General features: G+C 37.6%; 1 protein-coding gene across 1 annotated transcript; it reads left to right on the forward strand.

Moving 5' to 3' along the window:
* The first annotated feature begins 4,861 nt into the window (after positions 1–4,861).
* LOC140161770 (medium-chain acyl-CoA ligase ACSF2, mitochondrial-like) lies at positions 4,862–21,376 on the forward strand. Its single transcript, XM_072185070.1, has 15 exons — positions 4,862–5,038; positions 5,279–5,407; positions 8,711–8,823; positions 8,922–8,975; positions 9,557–9,677; positions 10,321–10,434; positions 11,201–11,346; positions 11,978–12,069; positions 14,284–14,354; positions 15,787–15,891; positions 16,222–16,370; positions 16,729–16,783; positions 17,755–17,841; positions 20,940–20,992; positions 21,298–21,376. Exons 1-15 carry the CDS (start codon positions 4,862–4,864, stop codon positions 21,374–21,376), a joined length of 1,545 nt encoding a protein of 514 aa, XP_072041171.1.

Consider the following 21,376-nt stretch of genomic DNA (forward strand, 5'->3'; position numbering starts at 1 on the left):
GTGGGGGAGGTGGTTGAGGCGGGGGAAGGAGATTACATAGGTGGGGAGAGGGGAGCCAAACAAACAAACAAACAAACAAAGTTTTTATGACGCTTATACTTCCAGCACCATTGCCACGCCAGTCCTGTTACCGTCGACGTGTGATTGATATCCGATCCGTATATAATTGTCTACATTCAATATAAACACAACCGGATATGTATCCGATATTTGCTTAGCACAATCAGGACAATAAGCTATTATATACTTATGGTCCTCGCTACACTAAAGTTGAATTTATTACTCTATCACTGAGCGAAAAGCGTTTGGTATTTAAGCAACAAGGTAGTTTCACGGGGGGCTAATATCAGGTGGGTGTCTGTTCTAAGAATATATTTAAAACAAAGCGTGAAGTGGGCATCGTGTCGCGCTTACGCGACGCAGGGTGTGTTTGAAGGGGGATGTGCCCCCTGAGAAGTGAGAAACGTTTGCAAAATGAAGGCCCAATTGAAGCCATTTGGTGGACTATTTTGGCACTATTTTGGCACTATTAGTGTGTAAAATGTTAGTTTGAAAATACGATAATGTCTGAAATGACGGCCCATGAACATGATGAAGCCTTTCTCGTGGACACAATTTCCCTGTAAATCGTGTTAAACATAAAGTGCCGGGCGTCGAAAACACAATGATGATGGCGGGACTAACTTATTATATCTGGTTAACATTTCACATCGAAACAGGTAGTTGGTGTTCCAGATGAACGTACCTATGAAGCAGTCTGTGTCTGTATTAGGTATGGATATCATTATAAGCATACGGTGTACCTTTTAAATAAAGCGCTCTAAAAAGGAAATAGGGAGGGGGAAATTTTTCGGCATACCGAGAGGAATGGGACAAAAAATTTAGTTTTCACTCCGAATCAATATTGTTAAACAAACAATCAAATCCAAAGAAATATTGGGTACTTAAAATTATGTTAAACGAGGACGTTTGGTGTGCTTCCTGTTGGAACGCTGGAGGCGCTGTTTTAGGTTTCGGAGCTGGTCATTAATATGTGGTAGTGATGATGCGTGCAGGATAGGATGTGAAATTTCCCACTCATAAATGTATTTCCAGTTATAGACTTATTACAGTTCTAATATCAACATTAGTTACTATCTGGATGAGTGATAATCTTCACAAAAGGAAACAAATGAAACAGAGCTGAAAACAATGACACAAAAGAATTTGGTTACTTCTTATGGCATTATATTCGCCCAGCGTCGTGGTGTTATGACGAAGTCATACTGAAAAAAAAGCCCCAAACCATTGTGCAAGTAAAAAGCGCCCTCTTAGGCAATTAAAAAACCCGTTGTGAAATGATGCTTACATCAACGTCAAGGGTGCAGACTTAGCTCTGAAATGCCGTTTGTTCTGTTCAATTTTCTTGTTTTAATCTCGAGATGTGTTTAGTTAACAACGAAAGGGTATAATCACAATTATGCCACTTTTACTAGGGAAGAGGGCTGTACATGTAAATCAATGATAGCTGATGTTGATGCGTCTAATGCACCCCTTTCGGGGCCCGTGCATTAGACATATTAGCCTCAACGAGCGTGCATTATTTTGTCTAATTTCTCTCCCAACAAGTAATACGCGTTTATTAACCAATATAAGTGTGCAATATTTGTTTGTCTTTTAACATGTCTTGAGTGACAAAGAAAACAGTATTTACCATGATAAAATCATTGGCATGCACGTGTATTTAATGTTACAGCAGAATGTGAAATATTTATTTACCTTTTAATCTGTTTTAAGTGGAAGAAGAGAATCATTATGCCTGTATCATGATATAACAGTTAAAACAGTAAAAACAATTTTGTATTGTTGTGTAAATTGATGCATTCTTTTGATTTCACGAAGGAACTCTTGATAAACTTGCTGCTATTTTGATTTACATGTACAGCCCTCTTCCATAGTAAAATGGAACAATTGTGATTTTACCCTTTCGTAAACAGAGCAAACGGCATTTGAGAGCTAAGACACCGCCCTTGACGTTGATGTAAGCATCATGTCACAACGGTATTTTAATTGCCAAATAAGGCGCTTTTCACTTGCACAACTTTTTTTGAGACAGGCTGTACAGTGTTAGAATCCGTTTGGGGCGTCAAATGCGTGTAATTTTTATGGCAAATATGTCAAGTACCATTGTTTAATTTTTGAGAAGTTAGAACAGTTTGATGTATCAAAGAATGAAAACAAACGTATACTTCATAAGTTATCTTTTAAAGAAAATACGAGTCCGAAACCTACGGAGAGAAGCGAGACACATCAATAAAATAGATCCTGCTAGGTGCAAGAATATGGAAAGAGATAGGTCTTGTCTCTCTCTCTTTAACTTCAGCATGGGTTGTATGTAAATTTCACATTCACTTACTTGGTATTAATATATTTCATATTTTAGTTTGCAGCTAGTGTACTTGAATTGCTAAATAACTTGATGTATTAACAGTTTTGTAATGATTTTAGTGACAGTTTTGAAAAATAAATGAAATTCTTCCTACAAGCAATTCGTGTCTATTTTTTTTTTATTACAGTGAATATATTTTTGTCCGGGCGCACTTGTTTTTCGAGGTGGATATTGCTCATGCATGTTTTTTTTCTTCTTCAAAAATGACCATAAACAAGTATTTTTCCGGGCTTCCAAAATACCCTAAACACTTATTTATTTGCATTTACAATGAAACAGTCATTAATTAAGGTTTGTAATGTTTCATATTCGTGGTCCCTTCAACCTAATGATATACTTTTTGATGTTTCATGTTGGAGGTCCTGTCAAACATACATATTTTTCTGATTTTCTACGGTTTTGACACCTAAATGATGCCTATATTGATAGCCACACTTTCCCAAAACATTGCACTCCTTAAATTCTGAACACTTCAAAACATGTGACGTACATGTAGGATACATTATTATACCTGTACTAAGGGGTCTTTTTATCTTTTCAGTTTCCGTAAGTCTATTGTTCAGTAAGTGATTCAGTAAGTTTACTGTAATCTGACTTCATTGTTAACTTAAGTACCAATCAGCTTATTTCAATAGAGGAAGATGTCTATGTCAATAAAAGCGGGATAGACAAGACCGATGTTTTTAATGGTCCAGCGCCCTCTCGTCTTTGCATTGCTAAATTGATCTATATTAATTTGACAAAATGCATGCCAATCCAAATGATAATGTCCACTTTTTTTTTCTGTAAAAACGTTGAAAATAAGCCCTTAAATCACAAAAGGCCCGCGTATGAGCCTGTCGCGCCCCAATGCACTTGTGCAGGGCCAATATGTCGCCCTTCCCTCGTATCAATGTATATCTCCCTATTTTGCTTCCTCCTGCCCCCCCCCATGATCAGGCTCCTACTCCCTCCCCGGTCCCTACTCTCTCCTCTCGAGCTTTCTCTTTCTAGTCTTTCCGTCTCTCCTTCTCCTCTCTTTCTTCCTCACCCCCTCCCACTCTCACTTGTTCAGTCTCAAGTATCTCCCTCCCTCACTCCCTCCCCCTCCCTTGCGAAATTTATCAGTATGATCCATGACTTAAAATTAGCTCTGCAAAAATAAACATTTAAAATAAACCCGAGTCTTGCATATAGGCCAAACCAATTATCAGATTAGCTTGCCATTGGTACGAATGAATAGAATACATTATCTTTGCTCCAATGCAATTCTTTTGTATTGCCTTTCAATATAAAACATGATTACCAAATCACCACTTGTACGCTCCTCATTGGGAGATATTTGACTATTTCAGACGCTCGTTTCATCGCCAATATGAAAGAGTTTTGCTTATAACTTGGCAACATGGTTAGTATATATTTCAATGCAAGACTATTTTTACGATCCACTTACGTCTAGGCGTAAGTGCATATACACCAAACACAAGTCAATTGAAGCCTTACAATTTACCGCGAATTTAGGACCGTAAAATTTAGACTCTTCTTTTGTCTAGATTAGCACCCAACCGCACATATCAAGGTTTTATGTCAAAAATCAATATAACTTACCAAAACGAAAACTGAAATTCACGAGCTTCAAATTTTCAGTAACTAACAAAAGGCTAGAATAAAAGATTGGTCACACCTGGGAGACTACCACTTCAGAATAACAATGACTTACAAAAACGGATACGGTTACGGAAACAGAAACTGAAAAGATAAAACGACGGAAGGATAAAAACAAACAAAATGAATGTGTAGATACGGATATGTGGTGAGTAAATGGTCGGATCATGGGTTGGACGGGGATTGTAAATATTTACAAATATCAACAAGATCTGGTAAAATATATAAACAAAGGTATGATCAAAGGTATATCGTGGTTCAATATCGCTTGGCTGTTTTTATCAATAAATGATGATAAACTTGTTTGCCTAACCATGACCCAATATTGCGCACTTGATGCTGCGGTATCGCGCAGTGTAAGGTATATCATTTAAAAAAAATATATAGGTATAGATGTAGACAGCGCACTAAGCTTTTATATTGAGTTTTACAACAATATTGGTGCGCCCAGTGGACACACCTGACGTTGAAATCACGTTGAAATTTCGACGTCGAAATCACGTTGAAATCACATTGTATTAATAGACTTCAACCTGACTTCAACTTCCTTAATTTTGGCATTGAAAGTTGGTTGAAATCAGGTTGAAATTTCAACGTTGTATCAACGTTTAAATTCCACCCTGATTTCAACTAACCTCTAGGTTAAAATCCGGTTGAAATCAGGTTAGGTTGAAACTTCGACGTTGTATCAACCTGTGTCCACTGGAGCTTCTAGTAGAAGCAGGCACATCTACTAATAACCTGAAGGGTTGAAGTGGTGAATGACATATATGGTATTTTTTCGGCAGTATGATGACAACGTTACTAACCAGAAGTTACTACCATTCACCATGCCGTGCCACCCCATTCCTAGGCAGATCTCTTGGACAACAATTCTGTCTGATGGCCGACAAATATCCTGACAAAGAGATGTACGTGTTTTATGCCGATAAAGAGAGGAAAACATTCCAGCAAGTGAGGGAAGAGGTGAGTCTTAACCTCAGTAGTCTATATTACATATCAGAAAATACCGTAATGTTAATAGGAATTCAAGCTGTCTATTTTCCACTTGTGTATGGTATAGCGTTCATTACTTATACTTTATATTCTTCATCGATATCGTTACAAATGACGATTATACGGTAACAGTCTATAGTCATCGATGACTTTCTGAATAATTGGGTCAATATCCATAGTGTTTGACAATTTCTCTTTCTCTTTCTCAAGAGCCAACAACTAGCAGCATCATTTTTGTCTCTGGGATTGAGCACTGGTGATAGATTGGGAGTATGGGGTGGCAACCATTATGAATGGTTGGTAACTTACGTCGCTTGTATGCAGCTTGGTATAATACTGGTAAGTTGATATGTTATAGTACTGAGACCATGATAACGTTATGCACATATCAAATGCATCCCCGGCCCCTGGGGACCCGGGGATGGCCGGGTCGTGGGCCGTGGATTTGGGGTTTAAATGTTCAAGTCCCGGGTAAACACCTGGCCAGTCCCGGACCCACCCGGGGAAAACTCTCAGCCACTCCCCGGCCCCCCGGGGTGAATATCCGATGCAAACTGATGCAAACCCCAGGTATTCCTCGGCCCAAGTTCCCGGCCCTGAGCATCGGATATAGGCCTGGATCTACATATGGTTTTAATATCGCGGGGCTCAAAATTCGGTATTCAGGTATGTCTTTACTAAATGGACTGCCGAGCTCTGGACATGCTGAGAGGATTCAAACGCTTCAAATATAGACCGACATGTGTGTTCCATTGCAAATACGTCAGTTACTCACATTGTTGCGGAACATCTAAAAACGATAACGAAATTAGGCTACCTAGATTCTCGTCACTAGTGCAGAGCAGCGTAATTCTCATCTATATACAATGTAGGCCTACTGTTTCCACTTTCGGACTAACGTCTATTATGTCTAATGACCCTTTTTCGGACGAGCACACAGTCGAAGGAATTTTACGTTACATATGTCAATGTCGGACCCCAGTCACCCGACTTTCCCACTTAGTCATTTTGTGTATTTTTCATGCTTTACAGTGGCAGGGGAACGGGACAAGAGGGGGATCCCTGTGTGCCATCCAGTGCTATATTTAATATGCATGCTTGTTTTAAATATATTACGAGGCATGAATGGCGGGTCGGAAAATGCCGGGAATAAACCACGAATATCGTATTGATATAGGGCCTACATGTACCTACATGTATATGATTAAAACATCAAAGATATGAAAGAAACAGATCACTGCATTTACATCTGTCCACGATTATACGGGAGTGGCGAATGTTCGATCTTTGCATGAACATTTTAAGCACATAATATTATATGCCTATATATGATTTTTTTTTATGTCAATCCAAAATGCAACTTCAATAATTATAATGAGGCTATTCTGTAAAGGCCCATACCCCATCCAAATAGGCCTACCTTGTATCTTGTTTAAAATCAAATGACCATCTATCAAATTTTTGGCGCACTAGTTATTAATATTTTGTTTCACGAGGTTGTCATTTTGGGTAATATTGAAAACATCCTTTCAACGATTTGTGATTAATGATATTGTTAAACGCTCCAACATGAAAATATAATTAGTTTTGATATCTGTATATTAACACAAGACTTGCAATTTTATATCATACACCTATGATTATTTTTTTAAAGAAGAAAAATACAGCTGGAGTTTATAAAGAACATGTACACTACCTAGTATCTAGTCTTCGATTAAGTATTATGGCCATGTAGCAGTCGATCGCAGATGTCACAAAAGTATCATGGATTCTTTTATTATCATGGTCAGTTTTGTTTTTGAGTGTAGGCCTAATAATTTAAAACTTTACTCTCGGCGGGTGGTTAAAACTTTAAAAATAAAAACCAATACATTTGGCATAAATAAGCAGGCTCTCGTTTGCACGTGCATGTCAAGAAGCCAGTGTGGTCTGGTTAAACATGTTAACTTTAGAGCCCCGCTAAATAGCAGATACATGAACTACTATGGCAAAATTTGGAAACAACAGCCAAGATTTTGTTTTTGGAATGGATTTATATGAACAGTAACATTAATGTTCGGCCAAGTGATTTGATTCCCTGACCCATAAATGTGGACATCCTTACTAGCAAACCACGGCCCATTTTATTGGTTGGAAAACCCCGGGTAAGTTACGACATAATCCCGGCACGGCTCGGGTAAAGTCCCGGCCCACTTTCCCGGGGTTTTGGCCGATGTCAAGTCTTATACCAGTCCCGGCCAACACCCGGCTCCCCCCGGGATACATTTTGAGTCAAATCCTGGGTCACATGATGTCAAGTCCCGGACCATCCCCGGGTCCCCAGGGGCCGGGGTTGCATTTGATATGTGCATTAGTTAGCCAATTTCATCTAACAATGTTAGTCAATTTAACAGAGGTGTAGATCCGGGGGGTGGGGGGGATAAATCCCCCAATATTTTGTCAGGGGGTATTCCATACAATCATCCGACAATGTTGACGCCTGTATGTGGCTTTCTGACTAAATTAACCTTATATTTGGCCATTTTAAGCCCCCAAATGTTTTTACCAGTTTAGCCTCAATATGGTACAAGTTTCCTCGCGGTTCGCGCGCATTTGTACCATAAACTTATTCTGCCGATAAAAGGTACTGAATTCAATATACTTCAAGAATTTTTTCGCCAAAAATCTACGCCACTGCAAATTAGCAATCAACGTTCAAATCAGATTTTCTAATTGATACTATGATTGAAAAAAATCATTTTATAGACCTGAATAGTACACCCAATATCCTTCCACAAAAGACAGGTTACCGAGTCGTATCGAATCCACCAATATGGATGAAGATTAATTGCATTTAAACCAATTAAGATCAGTTTAGTCCAGTAGCGTAGCCAGGATTTTAATGTGAGAAGGCAAAGCCAAACACAAGAAATGGTAACGGGAGAATGTTTTCAGGTGAGCGGATGAGCGAAGCGCCAAAGGCACGACAGAGCGGTGACGTCGCGTCATCGAGCCGCGAAGCGGTAACCACTTTTCTTGGTTTCTGTGAGTGTGTGATACCCAGTAGTTTCTCTCCCTATGTACCTGGTCTGTAGCGCATAGTACGGCCGCTTTACTATTAGAGTATCCGCGGGAATATTTGCCAAGCGTCATGGTGTTATGACGAAATCGCACTCAAAGAAGACGGAAGTCTTCCATAGAATTCAAGGAATGTAAGACTGGGAAGTTTCGATTGTAATGAAGTGACAGTGACGTGGCTAAATTTGTGAGAATAAATAATAGGAATTTGGGTTCTAATATCAAGGAGAGGCATGTCCAATATGTTGAGAAGTGGACATGGTGGATGCTGGCGCAGGGGGTGTCCAATACGATGATGACGATACTGATTAAATCATATTCTATTATATTAGGTACACATCCGTTTGGATTTTCCAGTAACGATGCAAACCAAACTTCTCCAAAAGGTAATCTTATGCTTATTACATATTACTTTTGTCAACCTGATTTAAAGTGGAAACTGAAGTTGATTTGATATTTGCTATATAATAAGCACATGTACAAATTGAGTTATGACAAAAATAGTAATGATCTGTTTTTCCTTGCTTGGAATTTACTTGCTGTCTTTGTTTTGGTTTATTTGTATGTTTAATTTCTATTTTACAGCTTGGATGTAGAGCGCTGGTACTAACACGGTCACCAGACAGCGTGTATGATACCGTCTGTGAGATCATACCCGAACTTCGATCCTGCAAAGCAGACAAACTGAAATGCCAAAGGTGATTTACATTTTAATACGCTTTTATACTAATTTAATAAACATTTCCTTTCAGAATTTAAGATTATACGTACTTGCAACGTTTTTCTTTCTTAACAGATTGCCAGAACTTACATTTGTAGCTATTGGTGGTGAGCAACACATGGGGAAAGGGTAAGCTGATAATATAATGAGCCTATCTTTCCTGATATATCATCAGTTGAAACGAGTCATAACGTGTGGTAAAATGACTCGGAGGTGACTGACTCGAGTGATATTTAGAGACGTAACCTCATTATAATAATTTAGTACGGTGACTCAATATTGGTGACACCCGAGAGTGCATATCATGGACCTATAAAGACTAGCTGTACACGGTTGTTTGATGTATATAGAATTGGGTTCATTATTAACTAAATGCAAACTATAGATGGCGCTATTTATCCTAAAGCATATTTCTTAATTTGCAAGGGGTATGTGATCAATACTGCCTTTAAAACAGATGGTGCAAAAGTGAATAATTTGGTATCAAGGGGAAATGTAAAGTTGAACATGACTCAAAAGCATCTGTATACATTAGCAATATATCGCTTTAGCTGTTTAAGCCTAAAATTGGGTTGTACATGATATTTTGTTTGAAAAAGTAATAAATGATCACCGTCAGCCGTCGACTAGGTATCACAATTTAAAACTTAGAGATCTCAAGATTTGTTTCTATTAGGAGCATTCTTACACTTACGTAATTCTTATGACAGGGGAGTTTATAACTTGGATGATCTCATTCATCAAGGACGTTCATCAGCTTATAAAGACAAAGTTACTAAGATATGTGATCGCATTGACATGGACGCTCCTGCTGCTATTGTCTTCACCTCGGTAAGGCAATAGAAACAAATTAGTTCGATCTATCGACCGACCATCGAGGCTTGGTCGATCCTTATTATTTATGAAATCAAATAATTTGCTATTGTTAATTGTGATAAAATAGTAATTTGTGCCTGTAGTGATATTGACTAATATAAATTTAGCGTTAATTCTCACGAATTAGTTGATTTGTTTCTGGTGCCTATTATGAAGCATGAATGTGGTTTTAAAAGGGTAATCAGTGGTAATGTAAAAATTCCAAATTAAATCCAGTGAAATTAACTGCGACCGTGGGTAAATTGGAGACAATAAATAGAATATCATTGTGATTTAGCAAATGTTTAGTCAGGTTTCATCATTTTGGTTCAAAAAAATCACAACATCACCTTTATCATAGTATATAATTTGATCCTTCAGATCGAAGGCTCTTGAAAATAAATTGGAAACTTGGTTTTTGATTTTTGAACTGTCTTACATGTAGGCCAAAACAGAGGTGTGTCTCAGCTTCCCGCACGCACCGGGCCTGTACACAGGTTTTAAAATTGACATTTAGCGCATTCTTGCACGTGTTTGAGGTGGGTTTTTTATTTGGACATTTATAACGAAATCTCTTTTTTCGTTTATGCACAAACCAAACGTGTTGTTTTTCTTTCAGGGTAGTACAGGAACACCTAAAGCTGTTACACACTCAAGTCACTCTCTCTTAGACAACATACATGAAAATGGAAACTTTTATCGTGGTAATGTTAAAGGTTACGTACAATCATGGGTAAGGAGATTCGCGGTATAAACTTGTACATACACTTGTACATACACAGTACTCGCGCGCGCGTGCGCGCCACCCAAAACCCCACACCTACACCTAATTAATCAAGTCAATCCGAAGTTGATCGTGGGGACACAAGTTGTGCCAAATCTGACCGCTAAGCAGGGCTCTCGTCCCGCTTGCGTGACGCAGGTGGTTGTCTGAGGGGGGATGTGCCCCCTTTTTATAGTGGTTGTAAAATTGTACAAAATGGGCGCCAAATGAAGGTATTTGGTGTACAAGTTTTACACAATTATTGTGTAAAATGTTTGTTGGAAAATATTGGAAAATATTGAAAAATGTTCAATATGCAGGCCCAATTAAAGCTGTTTGCAATTCATTTCTGAGTGGCATGCCTGGACTTCTGTGGACTTTTTGTCGAGAGAGAGAGAGAGAGAGAGGCAAAAACACACAAAATTCCTCAGTATGCATTATTTCTAGTTTCCAGAAATGCCTCATACACCAGCTTTATATACTAGGATACGTCCCTGAGCAGAAAAAGTTCAGTGTGGATGGGTGCACGAAAGAGTTATTTATTTGAATTGTTAATTTACTGATGTTTTATCCTCTATTCCGCTTAGGATTTTAAGGGGATTTTCTCCATAGAAAACTGTGGAGGGGCTTACTACACCCTTCTCTGTCCTTCTGCTTCCCCCGCAAAATATCAGTGACACATTTAGTTTATATGTCGCACAATTATTTCCTAAATATTCTTGTTCGTTTTTATCAGGAGGCAAAGTATGCATTAATAATGCATTTATCAGGTGTAAGTGCTCAGTACGGCGCTGTGACACCAATAGCCAATGGAAATACGGTGGTTGTGGTGGGACCAAATTATGACAAGGATTTGATGGCAATGGCATTCCACGAGGAAAAGTAAGGAAATGGTAATTACTCGCAAAGTGTTATTCTGGTGGCTGGATTTCGAAGTCTTTAGAAATACCAATATTTGGCATGTATTTTTAGAAAGGATAAATTAAGGGATGGGGTATGGACGTTTGGACAGTATTTTTTGTGGGACATGAGAGCACATCAGGCATGTGTATAATCATAATTTGGACTACCGCTCTCCTCATAGCGCATTTGGGTAAATGAACAAAGAAAGTACTCCGTCCTTCAGAGGGGACCAGCCCTGAGTCTGGACTGACTCTTTTGCTACAGGTGTCAAACTCGGCATACATCGAAAGCTATCTTATGCTGCTTCGAAAAAAATAAATTGATTGGACAGCTAATTGTATAGGACTTGCTTTTTTGAAAAAGATGGCCACCATATAACACTTTAAAAGCTAAACCGTTGCAATAGCCCTGTAACTAATCATGCAATATAATAATACGGTATCTAACTTGTAATTTTTTTTTTCGTTTTGCACAATGTTATTTGGAATACTTTCCATATCCAAATTATCATCGACACTGCAATTAATTATGCCATGATGTATCACCAGAAAATGAAAACGGATCCTAAAGAATATAAGTAAAGAATATAAATATGTGTGTTCTTTTTTAGGATTACTAATGCTGGGATGTTAATTCATCATATGCATGATTTATTGAATCTTCCCTACCTTGATTCATTGGATTTCTCACAGATGCAATTAAGTAAGTATCGGAGTGAGATGCTCGGTACTCAGAGTACAGGTTACACTGAAAATAATTTGGTGTCATTATCACACCAAAACTAGTGTCACAAAATGTGTCCTCAAGTGGTCACCTAAAGCCTAGGTGACAAATTTACTCTATTATGGGTGTAATAACATGACACCTTCGGGTGTCATGTTCATTTTGACACCTAGGGTGGCCTCCTGTTTTCAAAAAAGTTCATTACGCCCAAAATGGGGTCTAAAATTGGCTCTCTACACTCTTAAAACAACGTGGTCAAAATTGTCCACGTGGAATTCTGACCACGTTGTTTAAAGAATGTAAGGTGTCATATTGAGATAAATTTACACCTAAAAATGACCCGATACATCCATTGCATTATTTCATAAAGTTTGTTTTACACACGATTCATTAAGCTAAGCAGATCAATCATTCAACTACAGCTTACCAACACAACAGCCCAAAATCCACAAATTCTGACAATGAAATTGTAATATACTTCATTTACTTGGCGCAATACGGTATTAATCAAAGCTTACATTACGCTAATGTTATCATGATCATTATCAAAAATGTCTGGCAACGTCTGGTACTTACCGGGCGACGAGAATGTAGAGAAACTTCTGTGTGTGAAGGCACATGCGTTAATATGTTGTCAGACGCTCGAACTGGTGGAAAAATACTTTGGCACCTCAAAAAACTATGCGCGTTTCCCCGCCACCTTGTAACACCCTAGGAGTCATTTTAATTAATTTTACACTGGTTTAGGTGTAAATCACTCAATGATCACCGAAAGGTGTCGGTCATACACTTATTCAATCAGTCTTTATTAATCACATCATAAAAATACATCAAAATTAACAAAAGAATGTACGATCACCCCCAGGACACGCTGAAAACCTGCGTTAGCAGGCCATCAAGCAGGCAGGAGGGCCTTAAAGAGGCAACACAAAACACAATATAAAAATACAACTATTATAAAATACAAATGCCAAAAATGTTTTTAACACAGCAAATGAGGACGTGGGGAGAGATGCAAAGCAGTAAGCAAAGGGGGTGGGAGAGCTAGATTTTAAGGTAAGGAGCCGCCTCCCAATGGGGCTCATTACGGGCGTTCCAGATTGTAAAGCTGCTGACTAGCGCGATCTTACTAATCTCCCGGACCAATTGCTTGAAGGTGTCGCGCAATCTCCCCACGTTCTCACTTGTAACCAGACCCCTGGACCCAATTTCAAAACAATTCAGGTAACATTTGAACCCTTTTTGGATGATATCAGATTGCAAATTTTGGTATTTGGAAAATTTTCGCACGTGGGCGTTTTGGATGTTTGTTTCTAGAGGAACAGTTAGCTCGAATATGTGAATGGACTTTTTATGGTTGTCAATGATGATAAGATCGGGTTTTTGAGCAGTAGGCAGGATATTTGGTGGAAGAGTGCCGCCTGTTATTGTGTATCCAGGGAGGTCGGCAAAAATAACACAATTGTCTTTGATGGTTTGGGACAGCATATTAATAATATGGGTGAGGATACTATTGTGCCGCCATGTATACCTGCCTTGCTGGAGGGACACGGAGCAATTGTTGAAAATGTGAGTTCCTTTTTGATGCTTTCCTTGACCACCTTCCATTTGGGCTTGATTTCTTCAGTAGAACTTGAAGAATCTTGGACCGCGTTTGCGCAGGCAGTGAGGTAGATGGCGCTCCATCGTTTACTCCCGAAATTCTTCATTTTTTTTGCTTCCAAGCGGACTCCCGAGTGATCTTACATTGAAGAGCGTGGATCACTCCTTCATCTGCTTTCACAAGACATCTTGCATACGATAATGTATGAGCTTCTAAATAGATGTCAGAAAGTTTTGGAAGGGATAGCCCATCAGGGCTGTAAAGAACAGCTGGTGTGGATAATGGGTCACCCTGGAAAACACCTCGTTTGAACTTGCCGATTACACCGAGTTTAAGTTCAAAACGACACCTTTGTCAGTGTCATTTACAGTTGACTCCTAGAAGGTGTCGCTGACTCGCTGTGACACCAAATACTTTTTTTTTATAGTAATACTTGCCTTTCTGTTTGATATGGACATTTATATGGGACAAAGTAAAAAAGAAATAAGTGAGAAGTTTACACTTTATTAGAGTAGGACGGGTTTTTTGATGACACTGATTGTGATGACGATGGTAATGCTAATGTTGATATATTTTTGTTTGTTTCTCAGTTGCTTCTGGTGGAAGCATTATCCCGTCATCTCTGAGAGAAAAGTCCAAAAAGATATGCAAGATGAGTTTGGTATGTAAATCAGTCTTCTTAAATACCAGTGACCTTTATAGTATTTTCTTAAATTTGTTAAAATTATTATGCAGTAATACCGAATCGGTTTGATGTGTAATCAATAACAAGTTTACCAACATATAGTATCCGGATCTAGAAAGATCTGAGGTCGAAAATACCTTTTCCAAGTTCACGCAGAATACACAATTAACACACTATCACACTAAATGATGTGGCAGTAACGTCAATGCGTTGATGCAGCTATTTCTCGCACGCACGCATCTATTTCGCTATGATATACGCACTGATGTCACTGCCACATCAGGGTGAAAAATTAAATTGTATAGTCTATAATTCAAAACAAATACAGATTGCCCACGGTTGTTTGATACCATGTAAAACTACGTCATTTAAAAAAAAAGTAAACACCGATGGCGCTATTTATCTTAAATCGTGTTTTCATCTTTACAAAGGGTAGACACTGGTATAATGGCATTAAAACATCAGCAAAAGAGTAACAAATAACAACGAAATTAAAAAAAAAATTATCATGGAATATTAGGAATAACTTGGGGAAAGTCACAAGACAATACACAAACATGCATATATAGGGACATAGACTATGTACATAGACATGGACATAAAGGAAAAGGAAATTAGCAAAACAATAGAAGACATAAGTGTTTACTGGAAACTATCAATTGGGGCAGAAAATTGGATGTCATGGATGGAAATAAAAGGGATAAGGAAATGAATGAAGACAATGGGCTGAATAGAAAAATGAAAATGAATGGTAAAAATACAACTACATTAACATAATGAATGAAGAAGTAAATAGGAAATAAAGTGGAGGGAAAATATTTTTTTAAAAATAGGGAAAAAAAGAGGGTGGGGGCAAAATATGATGATAATGAAAAACAAGTTAGTCGTTTCCCTCTTGGATGTTGAGACTGTGCATGTGGATGGATGGTACGTAGGCGCTTCATCCAGAATTTCTCCCTGCTGGCACGGACGGTGTCGGGCGGTTACCTACTAAAGACTCAGTGTCCTGTAGGATCATGTTGGAGATATAGTGGTTGGGTGAGGTTAAAGTGACTACCAACAGAGGTGTCAAGCTTCCTGGTGTTGACATTTGACCTGTGTCCATAAAGTGCAGTCTTGGTTTCTCCTACAATACTGTATACCACAAACCCGGCAAGAAATGAGATACACTTCATTATATGTGGTGCAGGTGATGTTGCCCCTGATCCTGTAGAAGGAATTATTGGAATCACATGTGAAAGTACCCTGTTGTGTGGAAGGAATAGTATCAGAAAGAGGGGGGGGGGGACTTCAGCTCTCACAAGAAGATCTCTAAGATTGCCGGGACGTAATAAATCATCCCAGTCTCCCTACTCTTTTTACCACTTTTTCATTTTTTCTAATTTCTCTGATCTCTTCTCATTAATAGATGGGATACGGACTGACTGAGACGCTGGTTAGTTTGCTTAACCATCCAATGGATGATCCCAAGAGGATTCAATCCGGGCACTATCGATGTATCGGCGGGTATGAGGTATCTGAACTGATTTAAAAGGATTCTAGCCGGGATTCTAGCCAAGATTTAGTATTTTGCACATCATATTCCCAGTCAATTGCCGTAGGGTAACCAATGTACCGGAGAATGTGACATGGATGTATTCAATTGCGTTCTCTTAGGAACGGATGAAGGCATAATATCTAACATTTTGTGTTATAATATGAGCTGTGCGTCTGTATACATGTAGTTTAAAGAATTTAAAAAAACATATCTTTTTTGTTTTGTTTTGTTTGTAAATAAATTTCGACAATTCATTTGAAGAATTAAAATAAACTATAATCGCAAGTCTGCTTATCTTAATACTAGGCAAAAATTGTAAACGAAAATGGAGAGATAGTTCCAGTGAACACGGCGGGTGAAATTCACTTCAGAGGATATGGCATATTTCTATATTACTGGGGAGACGAAGAGAAAACTAAACAAGCCAAAGACGACAGTGGATGGATGCACACGGGGTAGGTGTAAATAACTACAAACATTCATGATATTAAACTTATTTTCTAGAGACACAATAGACAGAATTGAATAATGTTTCTGATTTTGTTTTCAAACCAATAAATGTAAAATAGACTCAAAACGATAAATATCGTGACAATTCTGTTGTTCCCAATGCGAAGGCGATCTGCAGAAATTTGGTTCGGCAAGAGGCCATCGGAAATTTAAGCTGGTTCCGCGCAACCATGCTTCTGCAAGAGATCCACACAACTCCACACAGTTTAAGAAAGTTATATTCCCGCGTGATTTTAATTAAAATCTATTAAATCTCAGTCTTTTAGTGTTGTACGCGGTAACATAATCAATTGTGTCTTTCAGTGACATAGCAGTTATGGATGAGGAAGGATACATACGAATTGTTGGAAGAAAAACAGTAAGATCTATTTTTCTTTTCTACATTTATATCTGTTGACAGTATTGTAATTCTGATCTTAATGGTATTTATGTTTTCGTGCAAATATAATAAAACGATTAAATGCCTACCCCAGCAAACACAAAAACGTTTTAAAAACGTTTTAAATAAGTTATATTTTGGCTTTTGGTTTAGGTAAAAACGTTTTAATAACATTAAAATGTCGGGTTATATAAAGGTCATGATAACGTTTTAAATCGTTTTGTATGAAAACACACTACAACACTATTTTTAAAATGTTTTCAAAAAATGTTATTTTAAACTATTTTTGCAAACACTTTTGCCAAATATTTTGTCAATACTTAAATAACATTATGTTAAAATATTTGAACCCAGCAAACACAGAAATGTTCTTAAGATGTTTTTTCAAAACCTTTTAATAACATTTAAATGTCGGGTTATATAAAGGTCATGAAAACGTTTTTAAAACGTTATTGAAAATATTTTGGGCAAACATTTTTCGCAAAATATGTTTTCAACCCCAAAATAACATTCTGTTTAGAATGTTTTGTATCAAGTTTTCAAGAATGTTTTTGGAATGTTATTAAAACGTTTTTATAACCTTTATATAACCCGACATTTAAACGTTTTCTGTAAAACATTTTTGTTTGCTGAGCAGTAGATTATCAAAAAATGTTTTTTATGGTTATGAAAACGTTTTATACTATTAATATTCCCTTTATATAACCCGACATTTAAACGTTTTCTGACAACTTTTTATAACCTTTTGCGAATAATGTCGAAAACGTTTTGTGTTTGCTGGGTACAAAGCGAATTTATACAGAAGTATGTTCATTATCACTTTTGACAACTTGTTACATATTGTCTCCCGTAAGCGCTCACCTATTCCTCATAGAATGTTTGAGGAAGAACTGTACCTTTGTTTTTAAATGATATTGTACACATTGACCATTATGCATCTGATCTTTCAGGATTTCATGATCATTGAGGGAATTAATGTCACTCCCTTCGATTTAGAAGATGTCCTTCTTGAACATCCAAGTATTGTTGGTGTAATGGTAAGTAATAGAGCATGTAGGGCGAATAGATATACTGTCGGTCATCTGGGTTGTTGGGTTCAAATCTTAAGATAATAAACCATGTAAACCCTAAACCTGATGGATCAAACCCTATGAGCATGATGAAAGAGCCAATGGAGTAACCAGACAGAGTTTGGTGGCTCTAAGCCGTTCAGTGAACGGCTCTTTTCAGAGCCACCAAACTTTTACATTAGCAGATAGGCGGGATCTGCTTGTTATCTGTTGACAAGGAACAGTCTTCAGTGAACGGCCCTTTTTAGAGATCCACCAGTTGGGAAGGAGCTGCATGTCTCATTATTAGGTACTTTGTCCTGAAGAAGTCAGAGCTACTCCTGACGAAAGCTTGACAGTTCTAAACTTGTCCGAAAGCTTGACAGTTCTAAACTTGTCCGACGGCGAACCTGCTAAAAACTTACTAATTTATATCTACACCGTCATGCAGTCGTCATTGTATTATACGGAGGATATACCAACACTTAAGGGTTGTGTATAGCTATATCAGGTGGGTAGGGGTAAAAGTAAGATTATTGCCATTTTGACCAAAACACGTACGCATTTATGATTTGCCAAACAGAAACTAACAGAATAACACCTAAAAGTATCATTTTTGATCATTTTGCATAAATACGACTTTCCACGATTTACAAAATGTTTGTACCGGGTGTGCCTGTTGTCAAGTCGATGACAGACACGCGTACCAACCTTGAATAATTATACTGAATTGTGATGTAACATTCCGTACAGAGGGTATTCAATACGGCGTGACAGAGCCATTATCATTCAAATAAAAGTCTGGCCTCCATAAGGTAACAATAAAACAGGTAATATGTATGACTGGTCGTGAAATCGATCTTGAAACCTGGCTCGCTGTCATCTTAAGCTACAGGGTGTCACTTGCATTTATTATGGAGTGCAGAATTAACTATCCATTTGTTGCCGAAATCAGTAACATGTAATTGTGGACATAGCTAGTTCTTGCTCTGAGCCCTCGTAATATTGAAAACACATGAAAAGGTCACTTAATCCAATATCAAGAATTATACAGTGTTTTAAGCTCTACATCTGTGCCAAATTTGGTGTATCTCCTATGACAACTGTATGATGTCTACACATAATTGCAAAGTAGGCCTATGCGATAGTGATAAAGCAGCAATGTCTTGTGCTTATGAAGCCTTTGTTGTAAGTTACACATATGCAATTTTTACACGTGCAAAACATCCAGTTTTAAGAATATCAATATCACGCCAAAACGAATGAAGTTTTTGCAATGAAAGTAACACAATAAGTAGGTGACATTTATGCCATTGTATTTCACGTACCGTACTCAAATTAAATACAATGTTGATTAATGTTTTCAAACACGGTATAGATCATTCTGGAACACCCTGTATCTTAGAACCGTCCTTCAACACAGGTGACAGTATAATTGTTATATTGTTCCGGTCCATTTACGACATAGCCTTCCTGATTTTAATACACGATGATACAATAAAACACGAGCTCGGTTTGAATGGTTGTGGAATCAAACTAGAGACCTGTTCCTTTGTCACATTAATAGACCTAATAAATCAAGCAGAACGATTTCATCCCAAATCCTTTCACAGAATTGACCGTGTTTCCAGCGCTGCAGTGTTGGTATTAACTTTGGGCTTCTTATGAATTGATTGTCAATACATTACAGGTATATACATTAAAACTCAAACGGAGAAAGAATCGCGCATACGCACGTTAGAACATATTAAACATTGTTTTAAAATTGTATATTACAATTTATTTACATTAACATTGTATCCTAAATAACATGGACATTTGGGTGATATATTGATGTAGTTACGGGCCATATTTAGTGCCGATTTGTCCCAATTTGCTTTTGACTTGCCTGGCAACACATGGCTTGTCGTGTGAAGAAGCTTGAAGACAAAGTTGGAGACCCATAAGGAATTATATTTGTTCTCAAACGGAATCATGATAAAATCGCAAGTAAAAGCAACTAAATAACATAGCGCTATTAGCTCGCCTATGAACCTTGGTATTCGTTAGTTAACCGGATAAATAACTTTGGCAAAACTGACAAATTTGTACCAAAATTGGCGTTAACTCGTTACTGTCGAAAATGCACAAAATATGGCTTCCGTGAATATAAACAAATTGATATTTAAAAATTGGTTAATTGTATTACCATAAATCGAACATGGACATGCAGGATGGTATCTCTAGAAGTCTTTTTGCCTAAAAAATTGGAATTTTGTTGAATTTAAAGTAACAAAATAACATGCGCCAGACAGTGGTAGACGAGAGTGTAAAATCAGGTAGTATTTTGTGTATTGACGAGCTTCGAACATGCCTTCGTTGCATTCCGAAGTCGCAAATATCTATCATAATTCTTATTTCAAGGTCCTGTAAATATCTCAGCAAAAAGATAGGGTCATCGTCCAACACGGACTGCTCGAAAAGAGTTCACCTATAAAAAACTGCGTGGGCTGTTATGTGTCGTTATATGTACAGGCATATTTGAAGAATTTCCTATCAACTAATAATATTAAGATTGCTAAAATATTAATCTAAAGACTTCAATCTTTCATGTGCACCATAAATTTTGCACCTGAGATAGATATTGCTAGGCAAAATTTCACAGCAAACATGGCAGTTTTCTCCCATTTCGGAGATATTTGAGACAATACAGCTCGACCCCTTAAAGAGTTTTTCAGAGCCCTGATGTGACCATCCATGTGTAAAGTCGCAATTTTGAGTATCTTATATAGTTGATATTTCCATTAAACAAGCTGTAAAATGATATATCGTATCACTTGTCATAACTACTTGGGAAATAGGTGCTCCAAAATCTATTTTGTTCTTGAAATGTCTTTGTTTTCTATTGGTATCTGTAATGCTTATTGGTCCATATCTTCTGAATAAGCACTGGTGGTTTTACAGTGTGTCCATTGTGGATGGTCACATATAGTAATCTACTAATATCGTAGCTTTAATATTCTTTTGGTATTTCTCTGGTATTTAATAGGATGATCTACTCATCACTATATTTTCATGGTATATTTTACATTTTCCCTTCAAAACAGGTAGTTGGTGTTCCAGATGAACGTGCCAATGAAGCAGTCTGTGCCTGCATTAGGTATGGATTATTGCGTATAGAAACCAATACCGGGAAGAAAAACAATATTGTAGCAATCTAAAACAGCGTAGATCGCCTGTTCTAATCATGTAGACATGTATTTGTCTCTGTCGCCTATATCTGTAGTTATATGTCTAGCGTCAGCATTAAGGGCAAAAACTAAATAGTTTCTTAATCATGCATGACAATAACCATTCCCATCAAATTTGGGCATACATATTAAAGTTATATTTCAAATGATATATAGACGCCACAAGCCCGCAAATGTCATACTCTTTCACTATGTTTTGGCTTTTGTTTCACAGAGTAAAGACGGGTATGCAGCTTTCAGAAGACGATGTAAAACTGTTTTGTGAAAACAAGGTAATATTTTTTATTAGTTGA

This window comes from Amphiura filiformis, chromosome 1 (genome assembly GCF_039555335.1).
Source record: "Amphiura filiformis chromosome 1, Afil_fr2py, whole genome shotgun sequence".
Classification (NCBI taxonomy): domain Eukaryota; kingdom Metazoa; phylum Echinodermata; class Ophiuroidea; order Amphilepidida; family Amphiuridae; genus Amphiura; species Amphiura filiformis.